Genomic DNA, 25,259 nt, shown 5'->3' with positions numbered 1-25,259 from the left:
TATTTCTACAAGACAATTATCTTAAGGTACTTCGTTAGATCACATACTAGCTTCTAACGCACAAGCACTATCACTTTCCGACAGGTGGTGGTCTATAATATGAGTATATTAATTTCTGCACCAAATACAGTTGGTTAACACAGAAAAATGAGGATAAAATTGCAACAAAGCTCAGTTGCATAACAAAATGCCTTACTAGCTGGAACACACTACTGTCTACAGTAATCAGTTTCCAACTATGGAAAATCCAAAATGGAATGGAATGATATTATGAAAAGGAAAGTTGCTACTCACCATACAGTGGAGATGCTAAGTCACAGATAGGCACAACAAAAAGCTTTTCGCCATTAAGGCCTTCAACAACAACTGACGTGCACGCACACACACACACACACACACACACACACACGGGACTGCAGTCTCAAGCAACTGAAACCACTCTGCGAGCAGCAGCACCAGTGCATGATGGGAGTGGCGACTGGGTGGGGGTAAGGAGGAGGCTGGGGTGGGGAGGGTGTGGGTACTATGGTGGGGGTGGCAGACAGTGAAGTGCTGCGGGTTACATGCAGGGAAGGGGAGAGATGGGCAGGGGGGGAGGGGGAAAAGTAGCGGAAAAGGAGATAAATAAAAAGACTAGGTGCTGCGGTGGAATGACGACTGTGTAGTGCTGGAATGGGAACAGGGAAGGGGCTGGATGGGTGAGGACAGTGACTAACAAAGATTGAGGCCACGAGGATTACGAGAACATAGGATGTATTGCAGGGTAAGTTATCACTTGCAAAATTCAGAAAAGCTGGTGTTGGTGGGAAGGATCCATATGGTACAGATTGTGAAGCAAGATTGAAATGAAGGATGTCGTTTTTGGCAGCGAGTTCAGCAACAGGCTGGGCCATTTGTTTCTTGACTGTGGTTTGTTGGTGGCCATTCATGCAGACAGACAGCGTGTTGGTTTTCATGCCCACATAGAATGCAGCACAGTGGTTGTAGCTTAGCTTGTACATCACATGACTGGTTTCACACGTAGCCCTGCCTTTGATGGGATAGGTGATGTTCATTACCAGAATGGAGTAGGTGGTGATGGAAGGGTGCACGGGACAGGTATTGCATCTAGGTCTACTGTGTATGTTGGGTGGACAGCAGAATACCACTGTGGGAGGGGTGGAAAGGATAGTGGGCAGGGCATTTCTCATTTCAGGGCACGACGAGAGATAGTCAAAACCTGGCAGAGAATTTAACTGAGTTACGAGGTAAATGCTCCTCTGTGGTCAGATGATGGGACTTTGGGAGGTGATGGGAGAATGGAAAGATAAGGCACAGGAGATTTGTTTTTGTATAAGATTGGGAGGATAATTACTGCCTGTGAAGGCTTCAGTCAGACCCTTGGTATATTTTGGAAGGGATCACTTGTCACTGCAGATGCGACGACCATGGGTGGCTAGGATGTACAAAAGGGACTTCTTGGTATGGAATGGGTGGCAGCTGTCGAATTGGAGGTATTGCTCGTGGTTAGTATGTTTGATGTGGATGGAGGTACTGATGCAGCCTTCTTCGAGGTGGAGGTCAACATCCAGGAAGGTGACTTGTTGGATTGATCTGGACCAGGTAAAGCAAATGGGGAGACGTTGTTGAGGTTCTGGAGGATTGTGAATAGGGTGTCCTCATCCTTGATCCAGATCACAAAGATGTCATCAATGAATCTGTACCAGGTGAGGGTTTAGGATTTCAGGTTTTTAGGAAGGATTTCTCTAGATGGTCTATGATAGGTTTGCATAGGATAGTGCCACGCAGGTGCCCATAGCAGTACCTCGGATTTGTTTGTAGGTAATTCCTTAGAAGGAGAAGTAATTGTGGGTGAGGATATAGTCGGTCATGGCGTCTAGGATGAAGGTGGTTGTTTTGGAATCTGTCACACATTGGGAAAGGTAGTGTTCAATAGCAGTAACGCCATGGGCATTACAGATGTTAGTGTACAGGGTGGTGCCACCAGTAGTGATGAGCAGGGCACCGTGTGGTAAAGGGATGGGCACTGTGGAGAGTTGGTGGAGGAAATGGTTGGTATCTTTTATATAGGAGGGTATGTTCTGAGTAGTAGGTTTAAGGTGCTTGTCTACAGAGCTGGGATTCTCTCAGTGGGGGGAACAGTAATTGGCCACTATGGGGCATCTGGGATGTTTAGGTTTATGAACTTAAGGAAACATGTAGAAAGTTGGGGTGCAGCGAGTGGTAGGAGTAAGTAGAGAGATGGACTCCAAGGAGATGCTCTGGGTTGGACTTTAAGGATTTAAGTAGTGACTGGAGATCCTGCTGGATTTCTGGAATGGGGTCACTGTGGCAATGTTTGTAGGTGGAAGTATCTGATAGCTGGCGGAGTCATTCTGCCAGGTAATCCTTGTGGTTCAAAACAACAGTAGTGGAGCATTTGTCCGCAGGTCGGGATCAGTTTTTAGATGATGGACTGTGGTTCTTTTTGCAGATGTAAGGTCAGACTGCATGTTGAGGGATTTGGAGAATGTTGCTGAGGCGAGGTTTGAGGTAAAGAAATTCTGGAAAGTTAGCAGGGGGTGATCTGGGGCAGTGGGGGTGAATCACAGTTGGATTGATGATTGAACTGAGTTAGGCACAGTTCAATATTGATCTCTGGTTGAGTCAGATTGATAGGGCTGGAGGCGAAAAAGTGTTTCCACTGTAGGGACCAAGAGAAGGATGGAAGGTCTTTAACAAGTCTTGCACAACTGAATTTGGGAGTGGGGCAAAAGGTGAGGCCTTTGGAAAGGACTGATATTTCCAATTGATCACTCTCCCTGCATCAATCTCCCGTATTTTCGTGTGCTATTTCCTGCACCTTTCCAGTGCCATATAATCTTATATCTCATCCCACGAACCCCTCCCCACCCCCTACTCTTTCTCCGGTCTATCCCAGTTCACACCCAATAATACCACCTCATCCAGTCACATCTGCTGTCCCCCTTCTCTACACTTATCCACCCTCAGACCTGCTACCCACAGTAGTATATATTTTTTTATATTTATTCTTTACTTTGATCCTTGGGTCTACTCGCCAATTTTAGTGAGTTTTTGCGTTTTGCTATTGTTGAATCCAGCTTTCTTCTTGTTTCTCCCTTTTGCTTCCTTTTCATGAATTTACACACGTATTTGCGTGTATTTTTGCAAAATTTTTCGGATATAATTCAACGTTATTAATGTGATTTTTCACATTTTTCCCACCACCATGGATCCTTGCTCCTTCCATCTGCATCAATACAGAAAAGTTTCCATATCCCTAGCCAGATCTCAGTCCCACCTACTGTTCCTGCGCTGTTTCTTGGGTCATGAAATCCCCCCAAATGGTCTTAGCATCAAATTACCCATCTCTAGTTGCCACCCCTCCTTCCACAGTGACCTCCACCTGTTGAGATTCCACCAATCCTTAGCCCTCACCAACATACTACAGCAAAACCACATCAACCAAGCCCAAATCTCCTTACAGTATCTTCTCCCCATCTGCAAAATTCTCCTGCTAAGCAATCCCAAATGTCTGGAAACCATAACATTCATTGAAATTCTTGCCCTGCAGGAGCTTGAGTGACATGCATGATGCCACCTCCAAAAGCTCTCCATTCAGCTCACTTCCCACTCCCGCCTTGGAGTGCCACTGCCCACCACATCTACAACAACCTCCAAACCTTCTCCATGTCCCCTCATAGCTGACAAACCGTGTCTCACAGACCTTCTACACTTACCCCACCCTCCAAAACTCCCTCCCACCACCACACAAAATCCAGAACCCAAGCAGACCTGTAACACAGTCATGAACCTTTCCTCCAGAATCCTTAGCCCCATGAAATGTCACTCCTTTCCAAAGGGCTCACCTTTTACTCCACTCCAAAATTCAATCATGCAGGCTTTCTCTCCTTCTCCCAGTCCCTACACTGGAAACATTTTTTCCACCTCCAACCCTACCAATCTGACTCAACCAAAGACCAATACTGAACCCTGCCTAACTCAGTTCAATCCACCATCCAACCGTAGTCCACACACACTGCCCACAAATCATCCCCTGTTAACTTTCCAGAATTTCTTAACCTCAAACCTCACCTACATCACATCACCATCATTCCCCAAAACCCTCAATATGCAAACTAACCTTACATCTGCAGAAAGAACCACAGTCCACCATCTAGAAACTGATCCCGACTTTATAATCCTACCTGTGGACAAAGGCTCCACCACTGTTTTGAGCCACAAGGTTTACCTGACAGAAGGACTCTGCTAGCTGTCAGATACTTCCACCTACAAACCTTGCCACAGTGGCCCCATTCCAGAAATCCAACAGGATCTCCAGTCGCTACTCAAATCCTTAGGCCCATCACAGAACCTCTCCCCGGAGTCCACCTCTGTGCTCACCCCCACCACTCCTCACACTCCTATCTTCGACATGCTTCCTAAAGCCCATAAACCTAGCCACCCCGGATGCGCCATTGGGGCCGGTTACTGTGCCCCCACTGAGAGAATCTCTGCTCTCTTAGACCAACACCTTCAACATATTACCTGGAACCTACCCTCCAATATAATAGGTACTGTCCCTTTACCCCACGGTGCCCTGCTTGTCACTATTGATGCCACCCCCCTTACACTAAAATTCCTTATGCCCATTGCTTTACCACTATTTAACACCACCTTTCCCAACACTCGATGGATTCCAAACCAACAACCTCCTTCCTAGTCGCCATGACCAACTATATCCATACCCACAATTACTTTTCCTTAGAAAGAATTACCTACAAACAAATCTGGGATTGGGTATGGGTACCTGCACGACACCATCCTATGCCAACCTATTCATGGGCCATCTAGAGGAATCCTTCCTAAAAACCCAAAATCCTAACCCCCCACCCCCCAGATTCACTGATGACATCTTTGTGATCTGGATCAAGGGTGAGGGCACCCTATCCACATTCCTCCAGAACCTCAACAAATTCTCCCCCATTTGCTTCACCTGATCCTACTCAGCCCAACAAGTCACCTTCCTAGATGTTGATCTCCACTTCAAAGATGGCTACATCAGTACCTTTGTCCATATTAAACCTACTAACCATGAGCAATTCCTCCACTTCGAAAGCTGCTACCTGTTCCATACCAAGAAGTCCCTTACTTGCAGCCTAGCCACCCATGGTCGTCGCATCTGCAGTGACGAGTGGTCCCTCTCAGAATATACCGAAGGTCTCGATGAAACCTTCACAGACCGTAATTATCCTCCCAACCTTGTACAAAACTGAATCTCCCATGCCTTATCTTTCTAGTCTCCCACCACCTCCCAAAGTCCCACTGTCCAGCCACAAAGGAACGTTCCCCTCTTAACTCAGTATCACCAAGGACTGGAGCAACTGAATTACATTCTCTGCCATCGTTTTGACTACTTCTCGTCATGCCCTGAAATGAGAAATGTCCTGCCCACTGTCCTGTTCTTCCCACCCCCCCCCCTCCCCTCACACTCACACAGTGGTATTCTGCCATCCACCAAATCTACACAATATACTCATCCATCCTTACACAACCTCTGCTCCCAACCCCTTACCTAATGGCTCATATCCCTGTAGTAGACCTAGATACAAGACCTGTCCCATACACCCTCCCACGACCTCCTACTCCAGGCCGGTCATGAACAAGTCATGTGACCTACAAGCTAAGCTAAAACCATTGTCCTGGTGGACATGTCAACAAACAAGCTGTCTGCCCACATGAATGGCCACCAACAAACTATTGCCAAGAAATAAATGGACCAGCCTGCTGTGGCTGAACAAGCTGCCAGACACGACATCCTTCATTTCCATGATTGCTTCATAACCTGTGCAATATGGATCCTTCCTACCAACACCAACTTTCCCGAATTGTGCAGGTTGGAACTTTCCCTGCAATACATCCTATGTTCCTGTAATCCTCCTTGTTTCAACCTCCATTAGTCACTGTCGTCACCCATCCAGCCCCATTCCTGTTCTCATTCCAGCACTACACAGCGCTCATTCCACCATTGCACTCAGTCTTTCTCCTTTTCCGCTACTTCCTCTCCCCCTTCCCCCCCCCCCCCCTCTCACCTGCCCTCCCTCTAACCTGCAGCACTTCACTGTCGCCACCCTCACCATACTATCCCCCCTCCTTACCTCCACCCAGTTGCCACTCCCATTATGTACTGGTACTGCTGCTTGCAGTGTGGTTTCAGTTGCATTTATTTGTGTGTGTGTGTGTGTGTGTGTGTGTGTGTGTGTGTGTGTGTGTCTACACACACACACACACACACACACACACACACACACACACACACACACACAGGGTGAGTCAGAAGTCCTTCAACCCCTGCATAAGTTGGAAGATTAAAGGGAAAATTGAAATGTGATGATGGGAACATAGGTTTGACTTGGAGCCGCAACTTTTGGAGTGTATGTCACTCATGGCCGCCACCTTGAAACCCGCCATTTTGGATTCAAGTCTTTTTTTTATGGGAAGAGGGTGTATAACATCAAATAACACTCTCTTGAGCTCTGGAATTGAGTGGTGTAATTTGTTTTTGTCTATCTTGTACAGTTTAGAAGTTATTAATGTTCAAAGTTACCTTGATACCAACTCGTGTCTCTCTTTGTTCCAGGTGATCTAAAATGGGTCTGACACATGAACAGAAGATCGAAATCATACTTATATCAGGAGAACGCAGCTGCCAAACAATTGCAGCTGACTAAAACAGAAGGTACCCAGACAGAGAACCGGTATTGCACAGCACGGTGGTTCACGTGATCACCACATTCCGGGAGATGGGATCTGTTCATGATAGGACATGTAGTGGGTGACCACGGACTGCCACCAATGCGAAAACTGCAACTGCGGTTGTTGTGTCGTTTGTGAAAAGTCCTAAATGAAGTACCCATTGTGTGGCCCTAGCATGTGGAATAAGCCAAACCTCCGTTGACCGGATATTGCACACCAATAAGTGGCATTCTTAAAAGCAGCAGATGCAACGTCAACTTAACGAGGATGACCCTGATCGTTGGTTGGAATTCTGCCAGTGGGCTACTGAACAACACGAACTGGATCCTTCGTTTGCCAAGGGCATACCGTTCAGGAATGAGGCGTATTTAACTTTGATGGGGAGGTTAATCAACTTAATTGTCGATACTGGAGCAATGCAAATCCGAACTGGGTTGCCCCATTTCGAGAACATAGTCCAGCGAAGGTGATGGTGTGGTGTGGCATATGGGACACCCGCATCGTTGGGCCATTTTTCATTTACAACACCTTAACTGCACAACAGTATCTGATGCTGCTGCAGGACCTTGTGTTCCCTTCCACACTGAAGATGACGGCATTTTCCCGTCTTATTTTCAGCATGATGGAGCCCCTCCACACTTTGGCATTGGTGTCCGTTAATGGTTGGAGGAACAACTGCCAGGGAAGTGGACTGGTTGCCGTGGTCCCGTGGAGTGGCCGCCTAGATCCCCTGACTTAATACCCCTTGATTTTTATCTATGGGGACATCTTAACCAGATAGTGTATGCTGAAAGCATCAGTGAATTGAGACACCTCAGGGAACGCATACAACATGCCTGTGACCAAATTGCAGGAGGCACTCTCCTCCGTGTGTAGTCAGAGTTGTTGCGGCGACTACAGTTGTGCATTGTGCAGGATGGACAACACGTAGAACACGTGTTGTAGCAGTCAGTATGAAGGTAATTTCCCAACTTTGAACATTAATAACCTCTAAACTGTACTAGATAGATAAAAACAAATTACACCACTCAATTCCAGAGCTCAAGCGAGTGTCATTTGATGTGTCGTACACCCCCCCTTCCCATTTAAAAAAAAGAAAAAAAAGACTTCAATCCAAAATGGTGGATTTCAAGATGGCGGCCATGATTGACGTTCACTCCAAAAGTTGCGGCCCCACATCAAACCTATGTTCCCATCATCACATTTCAATTTTCCCTTTAATCTTCCAACTTATGAAGGTGTCCAAGGACTTTTGATTCACCCTGTGTGTGTGTGTGTGTGTGTGTGTGTGTGTGTGTGTGTGTGTGTGTGTTTTGTTGATGAAGGCTTTAATGGCCAAAAGCTTTTTTTTGTGCCTATCTGCGACTCAGAATCTCTGCTATATAGTGAGTAGCAACTTTCCTTTTCATAATATTTTAATCAGTTTCCACTTGCACATTAATAAGTAATGACCCATATACAGAGCAGGGAAAAAGTTCTCTATGCATTTGACAGTGATTTATAAACTATATGTATTAACAAGGACAGTAAAACATGAAGAATAACCAGAATGCCAAAAATGACTGAGCACCACTGCTGCATGGTGATAGTAATCAGTTATCAACTGTTAGCATTTCATTGTTGATTTTCCTTTTCTACACCTTAGGTCTTCCTGATGCGGGATTCTGCATCATTTCCTCACTACTTACCCCCAAAGTAAAGCAAAATTTCACTCATAAAGAAATCTTACATAAAATAAATAAATCATCATTTGTAACATAGCAACATATTTGTTAGTATCTGAGTGCCTAACATAAAGTTTTATAATCATTAAGTTGCTGGTTCGAACCTCACTCTTTATAACATTTATTTAAATTCCATATTTATTAATGCATATCAATGTTAATTAGAATATACTGAAACATAATTGTTAATAAAGATAAATTTAACAATATGGCATATCACAAGCCTATGTCATATTTTTATCTATTTTCACATGGTTGGTTGGTTGTTTGGGGGAAGGAGACCAGACAGCGAGGTCATCGGTCTCATCGGATTAGAGAAGGACGGGGAAGGAAGACGGCCGTGCCCTTTGATAGGAACCATCCCGGCATTTGCCTCGAGCGATTTAGGGAAATAACGGAAAACCGAAATCAGGATGGCCGTATTTCCACATGACCTCCCCCCATGAACCATGGACCTTGCCGTTGGTGGGGAGGCTTGCGTGCCTCAGCGATACAGATAGCCGTACCGTAGGTACAACCACAACGGAGGGGTATCTGTTGAGAGGCCAGACAAACGTGTGGTTCCTGAAGAGGGGCAGCAGCCTTTTCAGCAGTTGCAGGGGCAACAGTCTGGATGATTGACTGATCTGGCCTTGTAACAATAACCAAAACAGCCTTGCTGTGCTGGTACTGCGAACGGCTGAAAGCAAGGGGAAACTACGGCCGTAATTTTTCCCGATGGCATGCAGCTTTACTGTATGATTAAATGATGATGGCGCCCTCTTGGGTAAAATATTCCGGAGGTAAAATAGTCCCCCATTCGGATCTCCGGGCGGGGACTACTCAAGAGGATGTCGTTATCAGGAGAAAGGAAACTGGCATTCTAGGGATCGGAGCGTGGAATGTCAGATCACTTAATCGGACAGGTAGGTTAGAAAATTTAAAAAGGGAAATGGGTAGGTTAAAGTTAGATATAGTGGGAATTAGTGAAGTTCGGTGGCAGGAGGAACTAGACTTCTGGTCAGGTGACTACAGGGTGATAAACACAAAATCAAATAGGGGTAACGCAGGAGTAGGTTTAATAATGAATAGGAAAATAGGAATGCGGGTAAGCTACTACAAACAGCATAGTGAACGCATTATTGTGGCCAAGATAGATACGAAGCCTACACCTACTACAGTAGTGTGTGTGTGTGTGTGTGTGTGTGTGTGTGTTTGAAGCTTACGGGCGCTAAACAGCATGGTCATCAGCGCCCAAACGCATAAAAACAGGAACACATGCAGTGAAGGGACTAAGACAAACAGCGAACAAGGAGAACGGCTAAAAGACACAGACCTGACGCAGTTCCAAATCCTCACATACAGAGGCAAAACAAGAGGAGAAGGAACACACTAAAATGGAAAGGAAACACAAGGAAAAGATAACAGAAACCGAAGGGAAACAAGGAGGTAATCGTGACTGGCTGACCTCGTACCTAAAACCTGGGTGAGCCAGTCACCCAGCAGCACATTATAACCCTCTCCCTAAAATCCGAGGCAACAAATTGGACAGGACACAAAACCGTAAGACCTTAACTACAGTCATTGCGTCATCTTGTAAAATACAGGGCAAATCCGGTGGCAAAGAAACCACCGCCCTCTGGTCATAGAATAAAAGACAGTCAAGTAAAACGTGGCGGACAGTAATCTGGACGCCACAAGAACTGCAGATTGGGGGGTCCTCCCGCCGGAGTAAAAAACCATGCGTTAAGGGACTGTGCCCGATGCGGAGGCGAGTGAGGAGAACCTCATCCCGCCTGCATGACTGGTAGGACGTACGCCATGGCCGCATGGTAGCCTTGAACAGACGCAGCTTATTTTCACCGACTGCCAGCCACTCCTCTTCCCACTGACGCATAACGCGAAAACGCAGGAGGGAAGTAGCGGCATGGAGGGGGACGGCACATCCAACAACGTGAGGGAGGGAACAGGCATCTTTGGCAGCCACATCCGCCAGTTCGTTTCCCCTAATACCCACGTGCCCTGGCACCCAGCAGAAGGAAACCTCCTTCCCTTGCCGTTGCAGGTGGAGGAGGGCATCATGGATGTTCTGGACGACCGTATCCGCTGGGTACAAGTGTTGCATGGTCTGAAGGGCACTCAGGGAGTCAGAACAGATGAGGAACTTAAGACTGGGAACACACCTCATCTGCTCCAATGCTCGCAAGATCGCAAACAATTCGGCATCAAAGATGGTAACCGCCGCAGGAAGCCGTACCTTGACGACTCGATCAGGGAAAACAACAGCACAACCAACAGAGTCCCCCTGTTTAGAGCCATCCGTAAATACTGGTACATGGTCGGGATGCTGGTTTAAAATATCATAAAATAAGGAGATAAAAACAAACGCAGGAGTGCAGCTCCTACGGTACTCCGACAAGTCTAAAAGGACGCTGGGCCTCTGGAGCAACCAGGGAGGCAGGCGAGTAAAACCTTGTCGTTGGGGGGCCACACGCTCCACACCAAGGGACTCAAGCAAATGCTTGGCACGAATCCCAAATGTGAGGCAACCACGACAACTTGGAATCAAAAGTGAGGCCCAGGAACCGCACAGTGTCGCTAAAAGGAAGAATGGTGCCCCTCAGACGCAATTCAGGGGAGGTAAAAAGATGTCGAGAACGATTAAAATGAACACATACACATTTGTCTGCAGAAAAGGTAAAACCCGTCTGCGCAGTCCATGCCTCTAATCGCTGTATCGTAAGCTGCAACTGCCGACTAGCAGTGACAAGACTGGAGGAAGAACAGAAAACAGCAAAATCGTCCACAAACAAGGAGCATTGGACAGGACTCCGGATAGTGGACGCGATACTGTTAATGGCGACGGCAAAGAGGGTGACACTTAAAACGCTTCCCTGAGGAACACCATTCTCCTGCACATACAAATCAGACAGCACATTACCAACCCTATAACGAAAGAGGCGTTGGGAAAGAAAGGACTGAATGAAGATGGGGAGACGGCCACGAAAGCCCCACTCATGGAGTTGATTGAGGATATGGCGGCGCCAAGTAGTGTCATACGCCTTATGAATGTCAAAGAAGACACCAAGACAATGCTGGTTAAGTAGGAAGGCCTGCTGGATGGCCACCTCCAGCAGGGTCAAGTTGTCTACAGTCGAACGACATCTCCGAAAGCCACACTGAGAGGGGCTAAGGAGCTGCCTGGTCTCGAGCAGCCAAACCAGGCGACGGTTGACCATGCGTTCCAATGTCTTCCCGACACAGCTCGTCAAAGCAATACTTCGATAACTGCTGGGATGCGTGCGGTCCTTCCCCGGTTTGAGGAGAGGAATCAAAATCGCCTCCCTCCACGAGTCAGGGTATGTGCCGGATAACCATATCATATTAAAACAATGCAGGAGAACTTCCTTGGATGGCAGCAACAAGTGCTGCAGCATGCTGTACCGGATTTGATCATGACCAGGCGCAGTATCATGAGCCACAGACAGCGCCGAATCCAGTTCTCACATTGTGAAGGGGCAGTTGTAGGGTTCAGAATTTGGAGACCGGAAGTCCAAGTGACCCCTCTCGATGGCAGTTCGGTAGCGGCAGAAATCTGGACCACAGTTAATAGTGGCGGTAGATTCCGCAAAATGCATGGCCATTGTCTGGGCAATGTCTCTTGGCGCCATGAGGAGACATCCCTGATGCAGCAATGCCGTGACAGGTAGTTGGCTGCGTTTCCCGGAAATCCTCCTGATGGCTTCCCATACTTTCGTAGAATTAGTGGAGCGGGAGATGGAGTTCAAGAACACTTGCCATGACCGTCGTTTGCTCTCTTTAATCACTCGCCGCGCTTTGGCCCTTGCCACCCGAAAGGCCGCAAGATTGTCAGCTGAGGGACGGCACTTGAAGCAGCGCAGAGCTGCACAGCGGGCTCGGATGGCGGAGCGGCACTCAGTGGTCCACCAGGGGACAGGACGCCTCTTGGGATTACCGGATGATCGTGGAATGGACAATTCAGCAGCATGGGAGATCACGGCTGTAACATGGTCTACCCATTCGTGGTCGCTGTCACGGTGTTCCAAAACAGCCAGTTGGCTGAAAAATGTCCAGTCAGCTCTGCAGAGGTGCCACCGAGGCGGCACTGATAATGCCACAGCCTCATCCAGGAGGCGAATCCAAAGGGGGAAGTGGTCACTAGAATGGAGGTCAGCAACAACCTCCCACAGAGCAGAAACCGCGAGTGCTGGAGAGCAAAAGGAAAGGTCAATAGCCGATGACGACCCGGAAGCAGTACAGAAATGAGTGGGAGCACCAGAGTTGAGGATGCACAGTTCTGCAGACATCATGAGGCTTTCCAGAATGCGACCCCTGGGGCAAGTAGTCAGAGAGCCCCATAAGACATTATGAGCATTGAAGTCCCCCAGCAGAAGAAATGGGCGGGGGAGTTGGCTAATAAGGTCTGTGAGAGCCTCAGAGTCTATCACATCCTGAGATGGTAAGTAGACTGAACAGACTGTGAGCCTCCGACCCACAAGAAGGTCAACTGCAACTGCTTGCAAGTCTGTAACGAGAGGGAGCTCAGATGAGGGGTGCATGTCACGAACAAAAACCGCAACACCACCCTTTGCCCCGTCAGATCATCTTTCCGATATACGGCATAGCCCCGTAAAGAAGGAGCATCAGTGGCCCGAAAATGTGTCTCTTGGAGACATAAGCACAAAGGGCACTCTCGTACAAGGAGTTGTAATTCGGCCACATGCGTCCTGAACCCATTCAGGTTCCACTGTAATATGGGAGCCAGTGATTAGGGTGGCTGAACTGTCACACTTCCTCTGTGCTTCGGAGGAGAGCCCGTACCCACCGGAGATTTATTCCTGGGGCGAGAAGATTGCCCCCCGGTCGGCATCAATGTCCATCAGCTCCGATGACGACCCACGGGAGATGTCAGACAGTACGATGGCCACGTCATCGGACCGACCCTGACTAGTCTCCTCAGGTAGCAAAACCTTCACCTTCGGCGTCTTTGTCTTGGGAGGGCTTAGAATGCAGAGCCTTGTCTACAGGAGGAGCTTTACTCGCCTGGGCAGAAGGCGCCATAGGGGGAGAGGCAGGAAGTACCCCAATGTCAGCAACCACAGCCTTGTCCGACGTTGCAGGGAGAGCCGCAGGTTGCAAAACAACCGCAGCAGCACAAGTGCACTGGCAAATGCAGGTATTAGTGCTAACACTAGCAACCTCCGTTTGTGTAGCAACAGTGGCCATTGGTACCGGTTTCTTCAGAGCGGAAGCGAAAGATGTTGTAAACACAGGAGGTTGCATGGCCTTAAAGAGCTTCTTGGCCTCACCATAGGGGATGCGCTTAGATGTTTTAATCTCCTGTATTTTCCATTCTTCGAGATAGATGGGGCAGACCCGGCTCCAGACAGGGTGACTCCCAGAGCAATTCACGCACTTCACAGGCGATGAACAATCGGCTCCTTCATGGGCAGGCTGACCACATTTACCACAAGTGGCTACCCCATTGCACCCCAACGTAGTATGCCCAAAGCGCTGACATTTAAAACAGCGCATTGGGTTGGGGAAATATGGCCTTACTGGCAAACGTAAGAACCCCGGTTTAACATACTCTGGGAGTCTCGGGCAACTGAACGTGAGAATAAACGAGTCAGATTTGACTAGGTTCCCATCGACTCGTTTCATAATATGCTGCACGTCAACAATACCGTCATCAGCCCATTCAGATTTTAACTCATCTGTGGGGATATCCACCAAGTCCCTACATGTCACAACACCCTTACTATAGTTCAGAGTGGAGTGGAGCTCGGCCTCGATAGCGTACTCTCCGAGACAGGTTGCTTTCTAAGAGAAGCGACTTGACGGGAACTAGAAGTCTCAACTAACAGAGTCCCACTGCGAAGTCGCTTCACAGATTTAAGTGTTTCTGCAATCCCCTCAAGACCATTGTGGATGTAAAAGGGAGAAACCCTCTCAAAGCTACCCTCCTTCCGTTTAATAATCAAAAACACATTCTGATTATCAGCATGTGCTCTGTTACGACAGTCTGATAAATCTCGATCAACACCAGGCGCTGGAGGACTCGCAGCACGAAGTCGCTTCTTCGATGGGGTGTGTTTTCCTACCAGTGGCCCACCCAAGCCACTGGCAGGGGGAAATGTAGAGGTCGAAGGGTCCATTGTGGTCCCACGAGCAGCTAGGGAACTAAAGGTCCGCTCAGACAGAGCCCCACGTGCCTGAGTAAGCCTGATACAACTGGGGTGCGGCAGGTGCCCCAGAGGTTGCCCGCTTGCGACTGTTCCACCCCAACAGCCATGCATCTCAGGCGCGGAGCACACTGGAAGATTGAGGGGTTTTTATAGAGGTTGTCCTTCCTCGCAATCCAGGCGGTCAAGCCAAGATTACCATTCCCCGCAGCACACAACATTCCACCGCCGTGCCATACAGTGGTCGCTGAAGCATGTCCGGGGGTTATGGTGACAGGAAAGTGGCGGCGCCGACCAGTCCCCAGCTCAGGACCCCGGGGTCGCCAAGCCCGTACGCAGCAAATGAATGCTGAGCCCCTGGGGGGACTACAGTAGTACAAGTTTATATGCCAACTAGCTCTGCTGATGACGAAGAAATTGAAGAAATGTATGACGACATAAAAGAAATTATTCAGATAGTGATGGGTGATGAAAATTTAATAGTCATGGGTGACTGGAATTCGGTAGTAGGAAAAGGGAGAGAAGGAAACGTAGTAGATGAATATGGATTGGGGCTAAGAAATGAAAGAGGAAGCCGCCTGGTGGAATTTTGCGCAGAGCACAACTTAACCATAGCTAACACTTGGTTTAAGAATCATGATAGAAGGTTGTATACATGGAAGAACCCTGGAGATACTGACAGATTTCAGATAGATTATATAATGGTAAGACAGAGATTTAGGAACCAGGTTTTAAATTGTAAGACATTTCCAGGGGCAGATGTGGACTCTGACCACAATCTGTTGCTTATGAACTGTAGATTAAAACTGAAGAAACTGCAAAAAGGTGGGAATTTAAGGAGATGGGATCTGGATAAACTGACTAAACCAGAAGTTGTACAGAGTTTCAGGGAAAGCGTAAGGGAACAATTGACAGGGATGGGGGAAAGAAATACAGTAGAAGAAGAATGGGTAGCTTTGAGGGATGAAGTAGTGAAGGCAGCAGAGGATCAAGTAGGTAAAAAGACGAGGGCTAGTAGAAATCCTTGGGTAACAGAAGAAATATTGAATTTAATTGATGAAAGGAGAAAATATAAAAATGCAGTAAATTGAGCAGGCAAAAAGGAATACAAACGTTTCAAAAATGAGATCAACAGGAAGTGCAAAATGGCTAAGCAGGGATGGCTAGAGGACAAATGTAAGGATGTAGAGGCTTATCTCACAGGGGGTACGATAGATACTGCCTACAGGAAAATTAAAGAGACCTTTGGAGATAAGAGAACCACTTGTATGAACATCAAGAGCTCAGATGGAAACCCAGTTCTAAGCAAAGAAGGGAAAGCAGAAAGGTGGAAGGAGTATATAGAGGATCTATACAAGGGCGATGTACTTGAGGACAATATTATGGAAATGGAAGAGGATGTAGATGAAGATGAAATGGGAGATACGATACTACGTGAAGAGTTTGACAGAGCACTGAAAGACCTGAGTCGAAACAAGGCCCCCGGAGTAGACAACATTCCATTGGAACTACTGACGGCCTTGGGAGAGCCAGTCCTGACAAAACTCTACCATCTGGTGAGCAAGATGTATGAAACAGGCGAAATACCCTCAGACTTCAAGAAGAATATAATTATTCCAATCCCAAAGAAAGCAGGTGTTGACAGATGTGAAAATTACCGAACAATCAGTTTAATAAGCCACAGCTGCAAATTACTAACACGAATTCTTTACAGAAGAATGGAAAAACTAGTAGAAGCCGACCTCGGGGAAGATCAGTTTGGATTCCGTAGAAATACTGGAACGCGTGAGGCAATACTGACCTTACGACTTATCTTAGAAGAAAGAATAAGGAAAGGCAAACTTACGTTTCTAGCATTTGTAGACTTAGAGAAAGCTTTTGACAATGTCGACTGGAATACTCTCTTTCAAATTCTGGAGGTGGCAGGGGTAAAATACAGGGAGCAAAAGGCTATTTACAATTTGTACAGAAACCAGATGGCAGTTATAAGAGTCGAGGGACATGAAAGGGAAGCATTGGTTGGGAAGGGAGTAAGACAGGGTTGTAGCCTCTCCCCGATGTTATTCAATCTGTATATTGAGCAAGCAGTACAGGAAACAAAAGAAAAATTCGGAGTAGGTATTAAAATCCATGGAGAAGAAATAAAAACTTTGAGGTTCGCCGATGACATTGTAATTCTGTCAGAGACAGCAAAGGACTTGGAAGAGCAGTTGAACGGAATGGACAGTGTCTTGAAAGGAGGATATAAGATGAACATCAACAAAAGCAAAACGAGGATAATGGAATGTAGTCGGATTAAGTCGGGTGATGCTGAGGGAATTAGATTAGGAAATGAGTCACTTAAAGTAGTAAAGGAGTTTTGCTATTTGGGGAGCAAAATAACTGATGATGGTCGAAGTAGAGAGGATATAAAATGTAGACTGGCAATGGCAAGGAAAATGTTTCTGAAGAAGAGAAATTTGTTAACATCGAGTATAGATTTAAGTGTCAGGAAGTCATTTCTGAAAGTATTTGTATGGAGTGTAGCCATGTATGGAAGTTAAACATGGACGATAAATAGTTTGAACAAGAAGAGAATAGAAGCTTTCGAAATGTGGTGCTACAGAAGAATGCTGAAGATTAGATGGGTATATCACATAACTAACGAGGAAGTATTGAATAGGATTGGGGAGAAGAGAAGTTTGTGGCACAACTTGACCAGAAGAAGGGATCGGTTGGTAGGACATGTTCTGAGGCATCAAGGGATCACCAATTTAGCATTGGAGGGCAGCGTGGAGGGTAAAAATCGTAGAGAGAGACCAAGAGATGAATACACTAAGCAGATTCAGAAGGATGTAGGTTGCAGTAGGTACTGGGAGATGAAGAAGCTTGCACAGGATAGAGTAGCATGGAGAGCTGCATCAAACCAGTCTCAGGACTGAAGACCACAACAACAACAATGACCAGTAGTTAATAATGAAAATATATTAATTTTTTTAAACAGTTATGGCTCAATATTTGTTAATTATCAACTAAAATGTAGAATAAAAGATCTGGAACTTAAAGTAGCACTATCTAATATTAAAAGAATCAAACGGTTCACACAGAAAAGGGCTAATCATGTGTTATTGCAGTCAGGAAGTATTGTAACATCTATTGGTTTCTGAAAATTTATGCCCTGGCTCAATCAATACTGTTAAAGATTCTCTTCCATCACGATATCCATGAAACATGGATGAATGAGACAAGATATAAGCAAGGAGCATTCCAGATGATTGAAATAGTTCTGCACTAGTTTTAGTAAATCCGAGTACACTGACATTCACTACCCAATGAGTTATCAATCACGTCATAAGTCCCTTCCAAAACAAAACTATCTATTATAGGGATGCTTTTGGATTATAAGCCACTGAGTACCAACCTTGGTGTGTTCTTTTTTTACCTGTACTGTAACACCCTACCTAATCTCACTGAGTTGTCTACACAGTATAGCTTCTTTTCTCAAAAGCAAAGCACTTGTGAGATATGAGAAGACTAAAGCTTGTAGATTTGCAACATCTACACTTTTTGACTGACTGTACACATTTGACTAAAATACAGGCATCTCACACATTCTTAAATTTACTGTTAAAATCTGCATTTCTTAACTGCTCAGACATTCTTTTCCTGCCAAGTAAACATGAAGTTTGAAGACAAGCTGCTACTTTTCAATAATTATGCACACGAAGTGGAAAATACTATGATGGAAACAAATATCTGCATTTTTTTTTTCCTCAAGAAAATTATATCACAGCAATCTATGAAACACAGAGAAAGCTGTCTCCCCCCCCCCCCCCCCTGCTTTCCATCAGCGTCCACACTAAATCTGGCCTAGTAGCTCTATTGATATTGTCTATAAAACAAAAATAATCTTGACTGACTTCATAGCGATTACGTGCCACCAGTTATCATTATTCAGCAGTCAACAGCCTATGCCTAAATTATGAAGGGTACTTTTTTTTTCATCAAATAAGGCAATTAACAAAAAAAAATATTCATTGAAAAGCACACTTTGCACAATATGATTGTTGTAGCACACATTAATGCTAGTTTACTTAATATTCATTAACCTTGTAACAGATACCAGAATTGTATACCAAAGTCCAGTTTTACATGATCATTTTGTAGTCACTGGTTTCATATGAATTTAGTACAAAATCTCAAAAAATTTATTTCAGAGACTTTAATGCAACAGAGTTAATGAATTGGAAAATCTTGGTTTTATACATTTCATTTGCTTTAAACTATTTTACATGAGGTATTACAAATTATTTACTTACTTGGCTGTTGTCAGAAGGACAAACATGCTAACAAAACTGTCCTGCAATGTTGAAAAGTGCTGATCACGAGGATCATCAGAAAACAAGAAATATCCAAGCAGTGCATATGTTGTAACAAAGAACAATAGTAGGCCAAGCATATCAAGGATTGGCGGCAATGACTGCAGGATTTGACGTATGAATCGGCGTACACCACCGCAGTGACGAGTATCAACAAGAAAGATTGGTCGTAGGGCACGCGTGACTCGAAAATGTGATGACTGGCGTACAAGTACTGTCACTGCTTCAACAAACATGATACCCAAAGTCACACACTGGAAAACAAAAGAAAATATATGTCAGTGCTTGTGTACCAAAGTGTGAAATGACTGTTAGGAGTTTGTTAATAATATACTAAAGTGAGTGTATCCCATTACTCACCTGTAGTAGAATGAAGGACTAAGGGAAGGAAGGAAGAATGGAAGGAAGATTGGGGTTTAATTTTACATTGACACTGATGCCATCAGATAAAGATCACAAGCTCGGATTGTTTCAAGGATAGGGAAGGAAATCAGCTGTGTTGTTTCAAGGGGAAACATCCCAACATTTGCCTGGAGCAACTCCGGGAAGTCAGAGAAAACATGAATCTGGATGATTGGATAAGATTCTGAACTGGTGTCATCCAATGTGCTAACCAAGGCACCATTTTGCTTGGTCAGAGGAATGGTGGATTGTGCTCAGGAACTTAAGTTTAATATAATCTTGCTAAGTTTTGAAACCTGCCTGCCCCCCCCCCCCTCCCTCCCCCACTCTCTCTCTCTCTCTCTCTCTCTCTCTCTAACACACACACACACACACACACACACACACACACACACACACACACACACTTTAAAGCCCCACAAAAATGTGGTGTACATATACAACCTTGTCATGTGCTATACAGAGCCTTAACTTCTAACACGTTTGAAAAATCATTCAAAAATTTATTTATATTAATGAAGATGTAATCAAGGAGAATTATTTTTAATTATTATTAAAATCATTTTAATGTTTACCAGAGCTGTTTCATGACAGATTGTGGTTAAAAAAAAATCATATTGCATACTTCCCTCTTTTTGTACACAAAGCTGCTAACTGACAGATTCCCTATAAAGCTATATTTGTTTGCACTGTCAATTTTTATTTTGAAAATATTATTTATTTTGTCAATGATTTATGAAAAAGATGCAGACCAATTAAAATTAAAAACTGATGCAAATACATTTAAGCTGCAAACAATACATAAGAAGCAAGAACAACAGCAATAAAATTGTTAATATGACACTGGAAAGTCTTGGGTGTAATACAATCAACTGTCTACATAAATGAGATTGAAATTGTTGCTGCACTTTCAGTAAATTTCCTTCCAACTGGCTACATCGTCCCAGCACTACAGTGCTCTCTCTCTCTCTCTCTCTCTCTCTCTCTCTCTCTCTCTCTCTCTCTCTCTCTTGTATCAGTTCCAAGGAAGGACATTTTTAAAAATCCTAGTAACTATTTAAATCTTCTTTTACGAGTTTTTGACTACTCAAACAATGGAAAATCCAGGTAGGAATATTAACAATGAAGGAAAAGATAGATTGGTACTTATCGTAAAGAAGACACGTCAAGTTGCAGACAGGCATGATTAAAAGTGCCTGTGTGTGTGTGTGTGTGTGTGTGTGTGTGTGTGTGTGTGTGTGTGAGGTCAAATTTTCCTTCTCCTTATGCCCTTGAGGAACATGCATGAGGCCATTCAGAACAGTTTGTTAGTTTCTGTACAGTCTCTTCTTCACCACTCATGCAAGTCATATCTGTGTCTTTCGATATACACTACTTGCAGATCTGCACTTTTGTACTAGCCACACTAGTGTGCTAGCAATTCAGAGCTTTAAAAGTGGTCCAGCTTTGATCAAAATGAGTAAGTAGATTGTCAGCAGCATTAATGTTCTTGTTAAAGTATCACAATTTGATGTCAATTATGTCATTTTAGTTCCTTCAGAGCTAGTTTTGTTTCTAACAGTAGTTGCTAGAAGACTATGTAAGTTACTGATGTCCACGAAGTGGATGTTAAGCATTGTTATGGATTTATGGACCTCATGGCCTATCTCTGTTGCAAGTTCCTCTTTCATTGAGACCAAGACTACACTATGCGATCAAAGTATCCAGACACCTATTAGTGAACATTAATATGGGGTGTGCCCACCCTTCACCTTCAAGATAGCTTCAACGCTGCTGGGGACACTTTCAATAAGATCTCTGAATAGCAGCCCACTCTTCCTCAAGCACTGAAGCAAGGGAAGGTAGTGATTTTTATTGCTGGGATCTGGAGTGAAGTCAATGTTCTAACTGATCCCAAAGGTGTTCCATTCAGTTTACATCAGGACTCTGAGTAGGCCAATCCTTTTCAGGAATGTTGCTGACCCCAAAGCATTGCCTAACATATGCTCCTTTTGGACAGAGTGTACTGTCATGGTGCTACGAACTATCATTGTCTCCCAACTGTTCCTCTAATGTATGCACCACACAAACCTATAAAATTTGTTCATATCCTTCCAAGTCGAGAATTTTCTTCAGTGCAATAAGGAGATGACACCCTAACCATGAAAAACACCCCTATTCCACAACACTACCTCCTCCGTACTTTATTGTTTACACTGCACATGATGGCATGTAATATTCTACAGGCATTCATCAAACCCAAAACCTTTTGTCAGATTGTCACAGGGTATAGTGGGATTCATCACTCCAAATCACTTGTTTACAATCATCCACTGTCCAGTGCCATTGCTCTTTACAATGCCCCAAGCATCACTTAACAGCGACTACAGAAATGAGTGACTTACTGGGAGATATTTGACCATTGCACCCCACTCATTTTAATTCCTTGCACACAGTCATGGTGTTAGATGGACTGATGATAGTGCTTTGAAACTCTTGAGTGATTTCTTCCACTAATTTCATGCAATTTTTTACAACCACCCTCTACAAGACTTGATGATCCCTGTCCATCAGTATGTGAGATCTGACTGGTATTGGATTAGCTGTGGTTGTTCCTTTGGATTTCCATTTCACAATCACACTGCCAACAGTCAACTTGGGCATCTTTAGGAGGATTAATCAGGTGGTATCCAATGTCTAGATCACATTAGAATTAACAGAGCTCTTTTGACCGACTCAATGCATCTCTGTTGCCAACACAATATTCCCTGCTTCATTTTATATTAATGGGTTCACTTCTCATGACACGTATCAGTAAATTCCATAGTACACAGAAGTCTCTGGATACTTTTGATCAGATAGTGTATACTGAATAGAATGTATAAATCATCTGTAAAGGCAGGTTCTCTTATACAGTGATAATGGGATTTGTCTCATTCAATGGGGCAACGACTTCCTTCACAGAGGCAGAACAGCAGAATAGACTGATATATTCTCTATTTGAGAAGCAGAACGCAAGAACACTTGCATCCAAGATTCTAGGGCTTGCTCTGTACAATATTGTGTCAAAAACTTTGGGAATAACTTTTTGTGTCAGATGAATACCATTCCATATTTAATTCAGTCTCCTGTTGGCTTGTCTCTTCTGAATACAGAAGGCATACACTTGAGAGTTTAATGAGTTGGGCTTTGGATATTCATCCTCATAGTACTTAGAGAAGATTTCTAGATCAGCTGTAGGTGTCTCAACATCTTCAAAATGTATCTCTTGGGTAGCTAAGGTCTGGTTTCTTTGTAGTTGAGGTCAACTATGGTTGACCTGGAATTTACTGAAAAATAGTCTATTTTCTAAAACCATGTTTGCAATCTTCATAAACTACAAGGAGGTACTGAAAAGTAATGCCTCCAAATTTTTTATGCGAAAGCTCTTCAAGCTTTTTAAATGAAACAAACTTCATTGACATTCTACATCTCTATTCTTCATGATGTTGATGTTTGGTTTGTAGGGCACTAACTGTGCAGTCATCAGCGCCCATACAAAGTCCCAATTTTTTTGGTCCAGTTTTTTGTACAGTCAAATCTAGTCACTGTCACAAATGATGATGATGAAATGAGGACAACACAAACACCCAGTTCCCAGGAAGAGAAAATCCCCAACCTGGCCGGCAACTGAACCCAGGACCCCGTGATCCAGAGGCAGCAACACTAGCCACTAGAACACGAGCTGCGGACTCTATTTTTCATGTCTACATATTCAAATTTATTTTTCAACATGAAGACCCTAGCGACGAACACATTTCTTCCAATAAGAGACCAGTTTGTTGATACTGTCACTGTAGAATGTTTGACTTCATTGATGGAGCCACCATCTCACTTCTCCACTTCATCACTATCAAATTGAAGTCCTCAAAGGTGATCTTCAAGTTTTTGGAAACAGATGAAAATTGGATGGGCCAAGTTGTGGTTGTATGGAGGATGATCAATGGCAGTGAACCCATGGCTATCAGATTGTTGCACATTACTGATGTAGATACAATCATCACCCTACACAGCTTACATTCTTCTACGGATTTCAATTGGAGGCCCATTTTTTGCAGTTAAAAAATTGATCTCATGCACCAACAGTTGTGTACACATTCCAATATTACATGTTACAATTTGGAGCACTGTAGTGGCAGTGGTTTCCAACCTGCATCAGTAAAGCGGAAAAGTCAACTGAGTAATCTGCACAACATCTAATACCTCAATACCGAGAACAAAGTAAATGATTCAGAGACATTACTTTTCGCATCGCCCATACAGTAGTCTTTACTCATCTTGTATAGTTTCACACAGAAAACCCTATGACTGAGTTATGTGCCACTGAGAGGTCTGCAAAGGCAACTCGTTCCACTTTCCCTAGTTCAAGGCAATTTTTGATGAGTTGAAGCAAGTTAAACACTTATCAAGAACATGGCTTATAAGGTGAAAGACCATGTATTTGGAAATTAGGATATTATTGGTAGTGGGCATTAATTTGTTCATTGGTATCATTCACAAATCTTAGAATGCAGTAACTACACTCCTGGGAATGGAAAAAAGAACACATTGACACCGGTGTGTCAGACTCACCATACTTGCTCCGGACACTGCGAGAGGGCTGTACAAGCAATGATCAGACGCACGGCACAGCGGACACACCAGGAAGCGCGGTGTTGGCCTTCGAATGGCGCTAGCTGCGCAGCATTTGTGCACCGCCGCCGTCAGTGTCAGCCAGTTTGCCATGGCATACGGAGCTCCATCGCAGTCTTTAACACTGGTAGCATGCCGCGGCAGCGTGGACGTGAACCGTATGTGCAGTTGACGGACTTTGAGCGAGGGCGTACAGTGGGCATGCGGGAGGCCGGGTGGACGTACCGCCGAATTGCTCAACACGTGGGGCGTGAGGTCTCCACAGTACATCGATGTTGTCGCCAGTGGTCGGCGGAAGGTGCACGTGCCCGTCGACCTGGGACCGGACCGCAGCGACGCACGGATGCACGCCAAGATGCACGCCGGATGCACTGCGTAGGATCCTACGCAGTGCCGTAGGGGACCGCACCGCCACTTCCCAGCAAATTAGGGACACTGTTGCTCCTGGGGTATCGGCGAGGACCATTCGCAACCATCTCCATGAAGCTGGGCTACGGTCCCGCACACCGTTAGGCCGTCTTCCGCTCACTCCCCAACATCTTGCAGCCCGCCTCCAGTGGTGTCGCGACAGGCGTGAATGGAGGGACGAATGGAGACGTGTCGTCTTCAGCGATGAGAGTCACTTCTGCCTTGGTGCCAATGATGGTCGTATGCGTGTTTGGCGCCGTGCAGGTGAGCGCCACAATCAGGACTGCATACGACCGAGGCACACAGGGCCAACACCCGGCATCATGGCATGGGGAGCGATCTCCTACACTGGCCGTACACCACTGGTGATCGTCGAGGGGACACTGAATAGTGCACGGTATATCCAAACCGTCATCGAACCCATCGTTCTACCATTCCTAGACCGGCAAGGGAACTTGCTGTTCCAACAGGACAATGCACGTCCGCATGTATCCCGTGCCACCCAACGTGCTCTAGAAGGTGTAAGTCAACTACCCTGGCCAGCAAGATCTCCGGATCTGTCCCCCATTGAGCATGTTTGGGACTGGATGAAGCGTCGTCTCACGCAGTCTGCACGTCCAGCATGAACGCTGGTCCAAGTGAGGCGCCAGGTGGAAATGGCATGGCAAGCCGTTCCACAGGACTACATCCAGCATCTCTACGATCATCTCCATGGGAGAATAGCAGCCTGCATTGCTGCGAAAGGTGGATATACACTGTACTAGTGCCGACATTGT

General features: G+C 45.3%; 1 protein-coding gene across 1 annotated transcript in view; it reads right to left on the bottom strand.

The window, feature by feature from the left end:
• The window catches only part of LOC126100425 (two pore channel protein 1-like), a 105,221-nt gene that overhangs the window by 49,625 nt on the left and 30,337 nt on the right, over positions 1–25,259 (bottom strand). Inside the window, exon 5 of the mRNA XM_049911029.1 lies at positions 18,964–19,277. Within this exon, the coding sequence (XP_049766986.1) occupies positions 18,964–19,277 (314 nt within the window). The remainder of the gene's footprint in view (positions 1–18,963; positions 19,278–25,259) is intronic.

The sequence above is a fragment of the Schistocerca cancellata genome, chromosome 9 (assembly GCF_023864275.1).
Source record: "Schistocerca cancellata isolate TAMUIC-IGC-003103 chromosome 9, iqSchCanc2.1, whole genome shotgun sequence".
NCBI classification, from domain to species: domain Eukaryota; kingdom Metazoa; phylum Arthropoda; class Insecta; order Orthoptera; family Acrididae; genus Schistocerca; species Schistocerca cancellata.
The sequence above is the reverse complement of the archived record's forward strand: the minus strand, read 5'-3'. Positions and strand labels throughout refer to the sequence as shown.